This window comes from Mobula hypostoma (genome assembly GCF_963921235.1).
Source record: "Mobula hypostoma chromosome 5 unlocalized genomic scaffold, sMobHyp1.1 SUPER_5_unloc_2, whole genome shotgun sequence".
Lineage (NCBI taxonomy): Eukaryota > Metazoa > Chordata > Chondrichthyes > Myliobatiformes > Myliobatidae > Mobula > Mobula hypostoma.
Genome location: NW_026948114.1, coordinates 166887 through 179029, shown reverse-complemented (window position 1 = coordinate 179029; position 12143 = coordinate 166887). Strand labels below are relative to the sequence as shown.

The 12143-nt window shown below is 50.7% G+C and overlaps 1 protein-coding gene across 1 annotated transcript in view; it reads right to left on the bottom strand.

The window, feature by feature from the left end:
* The window catches only part of LOC134341118 (calmodulin-binding transcription activator 2-like), a 156629-nt gene that overhangs the window by 127446 nt on the left and 17040 nt on the right, over positions 1 to 12143 (bottom strand). Inside the window, exon 2 of the mRNA XM_063038888.1 lies at positions 222 to 325. Coding sequence (XP_062894958.1) covers positions 222 to 325 — 104 coding nt within the window. The remainder of the gene's footprint in view (positions 1 to 221; positions 326 to 12143) is intronic.

The window sequence follows — 12143 nt, the reverse complement described above, 5'->3', positions numbered from 1 at the left end:
GGAGTGGTGGGAGAGAGAGGACCGGGGGAGAGGACAGGGGAGGTGGGGTGTTGGGGAAGGGTGACGTGAGAGGGTGTAGAAATGTGGAGGGTTGAAGGAGGTGGGGGACGGGGGGGGCCAAAGGGGCACGGGGAGGCGAGGGATGGGGGTGATGGGGGGGGGAGTGTCTAGTCCACGTGGGACTGCCACCTTTCTGGACACCACCCTGTTCTGATACTTGCCTCATTGGTGTTCCACCGCTGTCTCTCCTTGGGCAGGGCTGCACACTTGGGTAAACTGTCGACAAGTTTGTGGGGCAGGAAAACTTTGAGGTGGTTGTTGTTTTCTGAAAGGGAAGGAACGTACAGTCAGTTTGACAAGGATTGGGCTTACAAGACAGCCCTGAACCACCGTGGTGACAGGGAACAGGACCCCACAGGTTATGGGAACATGCTCCCTGACTGTACCCAGTCTCAGAGCAGCAGGCAGGACAGGCTATTCTGTCTCTCTAGTCTGATACCCCATTCAATAAGATTACAGCCAATCGGCACCTCAGCTCAGTCTCAATGTTTTCACCCAACCTGTGCCTGAGGCAGGCACACTCCCTGACCAACCGCAGGACAATCTTCAAATGCTACTGGTGTAATGAAATTCATTGAGTACTGGGTACCCACTGAATCCTTCCCTCCCTCTGTTCCGCCCACCCCCCACCCTCACTCTCTTCAGTATCTTGCTCTCCCTCCCCCTCTATCACCCTACATCCCTCTATGTCTCCCTCTCCTTCTCTCTCCCCCTACCACCAGTCCTAGAAGCCCGCCCCTCCACCATCACCACTGCATTCCCACGCTGTGTAACGCAGACAGAGGTGCCTGCGCCTACAGCTGGGGGGGACTGACCCACCAAGAGCCACAGTACATCTCTACTGCCGTGCTGCCCCTCCACATGGCAGCTTGTTCCTCCACAGCCTCCCAGTAACCCCATCTCCCATCCTGCACACCTCTTACCCCACTGACAGGCAGCTGCGGAGAGGGGCAGAGAGGGGAGGTTGATGGTGAAGAGAAGGATGTGGAGGAAATGAGCTGAGATGGGAGGGATGGAGGATAGGATGAGTTGGGGGGTGGGTGCAATAGTTGGTCAGCTGGGAGAGGAAGTGGGGAGGTGGGAGAAAGAGAGAGTGGGGGTCTTTGTGGAGCACAAGAGGAGGTTTAGTAAGGGTGGGAAGGACAGGGTTACTGCAGTAGGAGGGACTCCAGCAGGGACCACATATCGGGTTCCCCAGGTCAACACAAGCAGCGTCTCCCAGGCAACTGTGTCAACACCAAGCTACCAAGTTTGGAAACACCGCAAGCTTCCTAGCGTGTCCCAGGACGAATGAGGGTTGGTGGCGGGGTGGGGGAGAAGCAGCTCCTTTTCTCCGCTCAGTCTGACAGTCTGGGTTGCTCAGGGGATCGACTGGTGGGCTTGCTCAAGGGCCTGGCCAAGATGGCCATTCACAGGGTCAGGTGGAAGGCAGCTGAGCTCTCTGCCCCTCTTCCACAGTTATGCCCATCCCCAGGCGTCCATGGAAAGGGAGCATGCGGTCACTCTGGGTCCAGTGGTGGATTCCTAGGCACAGTGGACTCATCAGGGAATTAAATGTTTTATCAATAATGGTAATCGTAATTTAATCTGATGTCACTGACAGTTTTGTGAATTCCCAATTATTCAATGTGTACTGTGAGAGAATAAATATTTTGTAAATTTGTTATAAAAAAGGTGGAGGCTCACACTGAGGGAGGGGTGCGACTGAGGTATGGTCACAATGTGGGAGGGGGTGATACTGAGGTAGACTCACATTCTGGGGCGGGTTGGTACTGAGGTAGGGTCACACTGTTGGGGGGTTGGTACTGAGGTAGGGTCACACTGTTGGGGGGTTGGTACTGAGGTAGGGTCACACTGTGGGTAGCGGGGGTTTGTACTGTGTGTGAGCTTTCAGAAAAAAGTCAATTTATTTTGGGAATAAACCCTGAAGAACAATGATGAAGGGGTAGGAGAGAGGTGATTCATCTTTGGCAGTGGACTGCAGCAGTTTTCTTCTCGAAGAAAAGCTGTTTTCCCGAGTTTGTTGAGTCCGTGTTCAGGCTGCGGCAGGAACGGTGGCTGGCAGCTTCCCACAGTTCGGTCCTGCAACTTTTACTGGAAGCTGTGATGGATTTCTCCCACTGTTAACATCGGCAAACCCTCCCCCACCTGGAGTACTCAGCCCGGGATGACTGCGTGAAGGGCACTTTCACCTGGACAGAGGAATTTTGGAGTGGCCCAGCTGCACAATGGCAGGGTCAGCGCTGAAGTTTAATCGCACAGACTGTCCTGCCTGTCTGGAGGAGACTCCTATCCTTTCTCTCTTCTCAGAACTGCTCTTTGAAAGTCTGCTAAGTGCTGTGACTGTGTTAATTCAGTGACGTTTTGATTTCAGACTGTGGGGCTTTAACATGGTGGGCTGCAGCTCCAAAATGGTGGGACCTAGTTCATACACAGGAGCCATAGCTTGTGGTGGGAAGAATCCTGTAGAGCCACCTCCTTTCAAGACTGATAATTCTAAAAAAAAAAGCGCTTTTTTTTGAGAAGAAGCTCGTCACTACGGGTGTATCTGTGGGTGGAGACTGGTAAAATGAACTAAAGGTCCCATTTCTACCTACGGTCTGTTAGAGAGGTGTCTCTGGCATGATGGGGGGGGCATTTAAAAGTGGAAGGGGACTTCGTGCCGGTAGAGACAGCGACAGACCCCATACAGAAAGTGACCCTCTCTATAAAGTGCAGTTTCACCTCCCATGAAGTAGACCTCCTTCCTCAGCTGCGTTCTCAGGGAGAGGTGAAGTTGCTGGTCACCCACATACTCCTCAAGCCAGACAGAGGTCATCTGAGACAAATGCTTACCCTCCACCCTGAGGTATTTACGGAGCAGCAACGGCCAGGGGATGCGGGGAGAACTTTCACAGAAGGCATGGAAAGGAGCATTACGAGATCTGCTAAGCAACGGGCCAGCCGCAGTGCCACGCCTGCGAGGAGTTTTGGCATATTCGTAAGAAGGCCAGTAACTCCATCATGGCAGCAAAGGGGGGCACCTCAAGGCCTTTCCCCATTACCCTTTACCGCCTGCACCCGTGGTCCTTGCTGATCCTGCAGCAGAGGGTGGCAGGGACAAACACGCCACGGATAGCAAGTAGGGGTGGGTTGAGGTAAAGGACAGGAAAAGGAAAAGGGGAAGAACAAACATTTCCAGGCCTCTCTGCCACAGGAGAAGGAGCCAGGGATTTTCCAGAGATCTAGACAGGAAGGTGCAGATATCTCTGTGGCTCAGCAAGGGCCTGGAGAAGCCATGAGGAAGGATTTGGTGCTGAGGACCGAAACTTCCTCCAAAATGGAGGTCACAGTCTCCCCCACCCCCCACATTGGCAGAAGGTAAAGGCAGTATGTGCCCCTGAATCTGAAGATAGGGAACTGACTAAGGGGGAAGATTTACCCATGAAAAAGGCTGAATGCTAGGGGGCACGTCTCCCTGGAGCAAAGGATGGTCCCAGTACTCAGAGGATATCGGTGGAAAGGGACTCACTCTCTGCTGTGGCTGACTCACCGGAGCTTGCAACCTCTAGTTTGATGGGTACCCCTACCAAACAGGGGCTTGCACAAGGGGCTGATTTGTCATCGCGTGGAGTAGTGTGCTTGGACCACACATCCACCGGGAAGGGGACTGATGCTGGTGAACAGCACTTGCTTGTGGCAAGGGGGTAGTCCATGGGGTTGGTCTCTTGGACTGTAGAGTCCACAGAAGCAAATTACCCTTCTGGAGGTCATCGGTCCCCGGTGTCTGATGGGATCCGGAGAACTGCATCACCGTCCTCCCCGAAGGAGCAGAGTGCCTGGGTCGTGATAGGTGAGGAAATCGAGAGTGCTGCATGTATTACTCGAGGATGGGTGATCAAGGCCACCCAGGTGTGGAGGTAGGCAAGCCAAGGAGGGTCAAGCCCTTCTTTCAGACCAAGGAGGCTAATGGGATAAGGCATGGTAGAGATCACTAGTGGCAAGTAGGTGGCCAGCCTTCCCCTCCCCCGGAACAGGCCGTGGGTACTATTGACGATCCAGGGATAGTGTGTCTGCCCCTAGGACTGCTCATGAGCTTGGTACCAGGTCCATGGTGAGGCTGCTCGACTATGCTGACTCCAGTAGTGGGGTGTGCATGTGGGTGCAGGACAGTCAGGATGAGGATGTTTCCGGCAGTGGGGTGAGGGTGTAGAAATGGGATAGTCAGGATGAGTATATTTTCGGTGGTGGGCTTTGGGAAAGTGAGGATGAGGATGTTTCAGGTGTGGAGGTAGCAAGTGGGAACGGGACAGTGAGGATGATTTGGGATGAAGTGACGGGGACTAGGAGGATGCTTCTAATGCCAAGATGGCAGAGGAGCTCATCCCGGCAGTGAGTCTTGGACTGTTAAGGCATCCGTTAGTCTTGCGAGACCATGGATCTGCGCCTGGAAAGTCTTCACTCTCCAGGGCACAGGCCTGGGCAAGGTTGTATGGAAGACAAGCAGTTGCCCATGTTGCAAGTCGCCCCTCTCCGCGACACTGATGTTGTCCAAGGAAAGGACAAGGGCCGATACAGCTTGGCACCAGTGTCGTCGCAGAGCAGTGCACTGTGTGGTTAAGTGCCTTGCTCAAGGACACAACACGCTGCCTCGGCTGGGGCTCAAACTCACAACCTTCAGGTCGGTAGTCCAATGCCTTAACCACTTGGCCACGTGCCCACACCTTGGACTGTTACTGTGCAGGAATTGAATTGAAACGTGCTTATTGAAATGAAATTCGGGAGTCCTTATCTGACTGTCGATACAGACAACATAAACCCCAACTAGCTGCTGAGCGGCAGATCAACCCCCCTGGAATTATGCAATCCGTCTACAGCATCCTCCAAAAGTTTTGGAAGTGGTTTGGGGGAGCTACTTTGTTTCAGGAGCCCCTGAAAGCTGTGTTAAGGGTGCAGAGACATTGGGAAAGGAAGCCTGCTCCGACTGGCCAGAGCATTGGTACCAATGACATAGGTAGGAAAAGGGAAGAGGTCCTGAAAAAAAGATTCCAGGGAGTTAAGGAAGGAAGTTGAGAAGGAGGACCGCAAAGGTAGTAATCCCGGGATTACTGCCTGTGCCACGCGACAGTGAGAGTAGGAATAGAATGAGGTGGAGGATAAATGTGTGGCTGAGGGATTGGAGCAGGGGGCAGGGATTCAGATTTCTGGATCATTGGGACCTCTTTTGGGGCAGGTGTGACCTATACAAAAAGGACGGGTTGCACTTGAATCCCGGGGGACCAATACCCTGGCGGGGAGGTTTGATAAGGCTACAGGGGAGAGTTTAAACTAGAATTGTTCGGGGGTGGGAACCAAACTGAAAAGACTGGGGAAGAGGTGGTTGGCTCACACATAGAGAAAGCTTGGAAACAGCATGTGAGGGAGGATAGGCAGGTGATAGAGAAAGGACGCGCTCAGATGGACGGTTAGATGCGCATCTATTTTAATGCAAGGAGCGTTGTGAACAAAGTGGATGAGCTCAGAGCGTGGATCAGTACTTGGAGATATAATGTGGTAGCCATTACAGAGACTTGGATGGCTCAGGGACAGGAATGGTTACTTCAAGTGCTGGGTTTTAGACACTTCAGAAAGGGCAAGGAGGGAGGCAAAAGAGGTGGGGATGTGGCAGTGTTGATCAGAGATAGTGTCACGGCTGCAGGAAAGGTGGACGTCATGGAGGGATTGTCTACAGAGTCTCTGTGGGTGGAGGTTAGGAACAGGAAGTGGTCAATAACTTTACTAGGTGTTTTTTATAGGCTGCCCAATAGTAACAGGGATATCGAGGAGCAGATAGGGAAACAGATCGTGGAAAGGTGCAATAATAACAGAGTTGTCGTGATGGGAGATTTTAATTTCCCAAATATCGATTGGCATCTCCCTAGAGCAAGGGGTTTAGATGGGGTGGAGTTTGTTGGGTTTGTTCGGGAAGGTTTCTTGACAGAATATGAAGATAAGCCTACAAGAGGTGAGACAGTACTTGATTTGGTATTGGGAAATGAACCTGGTCAGGTGTCAGATCTCACAGTGGGAGAGCATTTTGGAGACAGTGATCAGAATTCTATCTCCTTTACAATAGCATTGGAGAGAGATAGGAACAGACAAGTTGGAAAAGCGTTTAATTGGAGTAAGGGGAATTATGAGGCTATCAGTCAGGAAATTGGTTGCTTAAATTGGGAACAGATGATCTCAGGGAAAAGAACATCTTCATCAAAAAGAAATGTGGCAAATGTTCAGGGGATACTTGTGTGGAGTTCTGCATAGGTACGTTCCAATGAGACAGGGAAGTTATGGTAGGGTACAGAAACGGTGGTATACAAAGGCTGTAACAAATCTAGTCAGGAAGAAAAGCTTACAACAGGTTCAGAGAGTTAGATAATGTTAGGAATCTAGAAGATTATAAGGCTACAGGAAGGAGCTTAAAAAAGAAATTAGGAGAGCCAGAAGGGGCCATCAGAAGGCCTTGGTAGGCAGAATGAAGGAAAACCCCAAGGCATTCTACAAGTATGTGAAGAACAACAGGATAAGACGTGAAAGAATAGGACCTATCAAGTGTGATAGTGGGAAAGTGTTTATGGAACCGGAAGAAATAGCAGGGGTACTTGATGAACACTTTACTTCAGTATTCACTATGGAAAAGGATCTTGGTGATTGTAGTGATGACTTGCAGCAGACTGAAAAGCTTGAGCATGTAGATATTAAGAAAGAGGATGTGCTGGTGCTTTTGGAAAGCATCAAATTGGATAAGTCGCTGGGACCGGATGACATGTACCCCAGGCTACTGTGGGAGGCGAGAGAGGAGATTGCTGAGCCTCTGGCAATGATCTTTGAATCATTAATGGGGACGGGAGAGGTTCCGGAGGATTGGAGGGTTGCAAATGTTGTTCCTTTATTCAAGAAAGGGAGTAGAGATAGCCCAGGAAATTATAGACCAGTGAGTCTTACTTCAGTGGTTGGTAAGTTGATGGAGAAGATCCTGAGAGGCAGGATTTATGAACATTTGAAGAGGTATAATATGATTAGGAATAGTCAGCATGGCTTTGTCAAGGGCAGGTCATGCCTAACGAGCCAGATAGAATTTTTTGATGAAGGAAGAGCAGTAGATGTAGTATATATGGATTTCAGCAAGGCATTTGATAAGGTACCTCATGCCAGGCTTATTGAGAAAGTAAGGAGGCATGGGATCCAAGGGGACATTGCTTTGTGGATCCAGAACTGGCAAAGAGTGGTTGTAGACAGGTCATAAAGTAAAGTATTCATTAACTACCCCAGCTATTTCTTCCGGTTCCATAAACACTTTCCCACTGTCACACTTGATAGGTCCTATTCTTTCACGTCTTATCCTTTTACTCTTCACATACTTGTAGAATGCCTTGGAGTTTTTCTTCATCCTGCCCGCCAAGGCCTTCTCATGGCCCCTTCTGGCTCTCCTAATTTCTTTTTTAAGCTCCTTCCTGTTAGCCTTATAATCTTCTAGATCCCTAACATTACCTAACTCTCTGAACCTTTTGTAAGCTTTACTTTTCTTCATGACTAGATTTATTACAGCTTATGTCATATTCTGCATGGAGGTTGGTGAACAGTGGTGTGCCTCAGGGATCTGTTCCGGGACCCCTACTCTTCGCGATTTTTATAAATGACCTGGATGAGTAAGTGGATGGATGGGTTAATAAGTTTGCGCTGATGACACGAAGGTTGGAGATGTTGTGGATAGTGTGGAGGGCTGTCATAGGTTACAGCGGGACATTGTTAGGATGCAAAACTGGGCTGAGAAGTGGCTTATGGAGTTCAACCCAGATAAGTGTGAAGTGGTTCATTTTGGTAGGTCAAATATGATGGCAGAATATAGTATTAACGGTAACACTCTTGGCAGTGTGAAGGATCAGAGGGATCTTAGGGTCCGAGTCCATCAGACACTCAAAGCAGCTGCGCAGGTTGATGCTGTAGTTAAGAAGGCATATGGTGTATTGGCCTTCATTAATTGTGGAATTGAATATAGGAGCCGAGAGGTAATGTTGCAGCTATACAGGACCCTGGTCAGACCCCACTTGGAGTACTGTGCTCAGTTCTGGTCGCCTCACTACAGGAAGGATATGGAAGCCATAGAAAGGGTGCAGAGGAGATTTACAAGGACGTTGGCTGGATTGGGGAGCATGCCTTATGAAAACAGGTTGAGTGAACTCAGCCTTTTCTCCTTGGAGCAACAAAGGACGAGAGGTGACCTGATAGAGGTGTATAAGATGATGAGATCTTGCATTGATCGTGTGGATAGTCAGAGGCTTTTTCCCAGGGCTGAAATGGTTGTCACAAGAGGACACAGGTTTAAGGTGCTGGGGAGTAGGTACAGAGGTGATGTCAGGGGAAAGTTTTTTAGTCAGAGAGTAGTGAGTGCATGGAATGGGCTGCCAGCAACAGTGGTGGAGGCGGATACGATAGGGTCTTTTAAGAGACTCCTGGATACGTACATGTAGCTTAGAAAAATAGAGGGCTATGGGGAAGTCTGGTAGTTTCTAAGGTAGGAACATGTTCGGCACAACTTTGTGGGCCAAAGGGCCTGTATTGTGCTGTAGGTTTTCTATGTTTCTAAGATGTAGCACTATCATAAAGGTGATAGTAGTGAATATTACTGCCAGTGGTTGTAGGGAGTCTTACTACAGGTTCCATCATCTCTCGGTCATCAGGGAGTGGAGATATTCAGCAAGCTTCCTGCAGGAAACCCACCCCGTTCTGGGAGATGAATCCACCTGGCTCCTGGGGGGATGTGGGAGGGTCTACATGAGTCACCTCAGCTCCAATTGAAGTGGGGAGGTGACTCAGTTGGAAATATTGAAAGTAAACGAGCTTGAGCCAGACTGTTTGCAACATCTTGCCAGGCGCTTGGATGGTGTACTGCCACTCTTTGCTAAAATGAATGCCCCCAAGCCCGGCCCAATGCAGGCTTGTTTCATGAGACAGATGCACTGTTGGCTTCATTGACAGAGGCTAGTGCGTTGTCCTCAGGGGTAGTTTCAACTGAACCCTCGAGGAGCGGGATCACTCTGGTCTTCAGGGCAGTGGAACATCAGTGCAACTGTTGAGGGAGCTGGTTAGGTCTCTCGATTTGGTTGATGTTTAGTGGAACCTCCGTCCTGACTCCTGCGCCTTCTCCAGGATGACAGGAGGAGAAGGAGATTCGCGACAAAACTAATGTACATTTTTCGGGCGCAGATCTCCCGTGTGTCATCAACCTCCATGGGGCCAGTGCCACTCGTGGACCACTGCCTGGTGTGAGTAGAGCTTAACTGTCTGCTACCTGGGCAGTGCCTGCATAATGGCATTTTAACAACTGGTTGCCAGAGGATGGCCGATTGCAGGTCATGTTCCGCCTGTTCTGGGAAACGTGGCAGGGAGAGCAGAGTGACTGAGGCGTGGTGGGACGTGGGTGAACCTTTTGCAAGGAATACGCTCCAGGGGCAACCAAGAAGCTGCAGTCCAAGATGGAGTGGCTCGAGAAAGACCCATTCAATCTGGAGTCTCAGCTGAACCCAACCAAGGGGGACGTGCTCCTTTGGCAGAGGTACCAGGAGATGAAGGAAGCACGGAGGAACCTGCAACACGAGGTGTCCCAAGGTGTGTTTGTGAGGTCACAGATCCAGCTATTACAAGATCTGCACAATGCCTCACCTTTCTTTTACTCTCTGGAGAAAGGGAAGGGTGTGCACAGGCAACTTGTGGAGCTACTAATAGAGATGGCTCCTCCATCAGGAATCCCACAAGAACCACTCACAAAGTTTGCTCATTTTATGTGACCTTGTTCTCGCTGGACCAGTTAAGTGAGGAGGCACAGGGAGTGTTGTGGAAGGACCTGCCAAAGGTTAATCCTGAGACCCTGCACTGACCAGCGCCCTCAACCAGCTACGGGGAGGCAGGTTGATCAGGGTTGGACGACTTGACTGTGGAATTCTTTTGGGCCTTCTGGAACATACTGGGTGCTGACCACACAAGGGTCCTGAGCGAAAGCCTGGCGAGAGACAAGATGCCCCTCTCTTGGCATAGGACGGTCATGGTCCTGCTACCAAAGAGGGGCAGATCTTCGCCATCTGAGGAACTGGCACCCAGTGTCTCTCCTGTGCACCACATACAAGATCTTTGCCTGGGCAATGGCTACTCGCCTGGGTTCCATGCTGTCCCAAATGATCCACCCAGACCAGTCCTGCACGGTCCCGGGCCAGTCCATTCAAAACAATATCCACCTCCTCTAAGACCTGATCCATCTATCCCCTGAGGCTGGGCTGTTAGTCGCCTTTCTCTCTCTCAATCAGGAGAAGGCATTTGGCAGGATGGATCATAACTAACTTCTCGGTATTCTGTGTATGCTCAGACTCGGACCCATTTTGGCACCCATGTCCATTTGATGTACACTACTAACGGGGGTTAATGGATCTTTTTGCTTCGGGAGGGGAGGGTTACATCAGACCTGCCCAGCGTCGGAGCAAATGTATTCTGTCTGCACAGAGCCTTTCCCGTGCCTTCGCCAGAAGTGGTTGGCAGGTCTGGTTCTGCACGAGCCGCAGATGAAGGCAGTCCTTTCGGCTTCTGCTGATGATATCCTCCTTGTGATCCACCCTGAGGATGTGAAACTGCCAGCCACATCCTCTGCCAGAGTCAACTGGGGAAAGTGCTCTGGTCTTTCAGTGGGTCAGTGGGGGTTGGACTCCCTGTCAGAGGAGCTAAGACCACTTGTGTAGAGCACCACCCACCGCCTCTATCTGGGAGTCTACCTAAACTCCATTACAGAGATGTGGCTGGCAAACTGGCGGGACTTAGAGACAAAGGTCTCTGCCAGGCTGGGACGCTGGTCAGGTCTACTCCACGCAATCTTGTACCGGGTCAGGACGTTGATTATTAACCACTGGAAGCCTCCATGCTTTGCTAGTCCCACCCACTGCATTTGTCGTCAGGACCCAGAGGAAGCTGGTGGACTTCTGAGGCACCAGGAAGCATTGGGTCTCTGCTGCAGTCCTGAATATTCCGATCGCTAAGGGATGTCAGTCACTGGTGTGCGTACGTACCCAGGTGATGGCTCTACACCTCAGGACCCTGCAGAACTGCATTAACACTGAGCACCCTCTAAAGTAGCTCACGCTGGCGACACACTTTCTTCGCCACGGGCACTGCCTTCAGGAGGGCACACAGCTCATAGCGGCAAGCATCAGCTACACCACTATGCGGGATTTGCCAGGTTTTTACCAGGAGCTATTTCAGGTCTAGCCTTTGGACCTTCTCTGGTCAGAATGCTCCTCGGGCTGCAGGGGAGGTTGTTCCCCATCCCTTCACAGTGGGCGTGCGGGTGAATCGAGGCTGCGGTATGCCTCTAGCTGCAGCAAATCCTGCTCAGCTGGAGATGCCCATGAGACCCGAACCCTGAGATCCTACACAGTGCCACACATGAGCCACCACTGTGCCATTCTGCATCGCACTGAGATGGTTCCTATACGGGCTGTTCTTGCACAATTTTCACTCCATTGCCCTCACCTGCCATTCAAATACATCTTACCATCAGGCGGTGAAAGGGAGCCACAGTGAAAGTCTCTCTATGCGGGGTTTTGACTCTGTACATTGGGGGCCTGGGGTGGAGGGTGTTGCACAGGGCAATAGGGTCACTCAGAGGATATCCTGGCAGGATTGATCCTGAGCCTGGCCAAGGTGGCCATTCACAGGTCTGGGCAGTGGGCTGTCACGGGCTCTGCCTGAGCCAACCGTCTACCCCTCTTCCAGGGCTACATTTGTGCCAGGTTGTCCTCGAAGAGGGAGTATACAAACAGTATGGGTACAGTAGGGGATTTTCATGAATGGTGCCACCCCCAGGGAATTGATTATTTAATATACATTAATAATCCTATTTTAATCTGAATTTGTTCACTGTCTTGTTAATATATGATGTTTATATTTCACGGACTTTTGTGTGAATAAACATTCGTAGTTTTTGAGGGAAAAAGCGGAGGTATGAGGGAGGGTCATTCTGTGAGAGAGGCAGTACATTAGAAGGGGAGGGTTGCACTGTAGGAAGGGCTGAATTGACAGAGGGT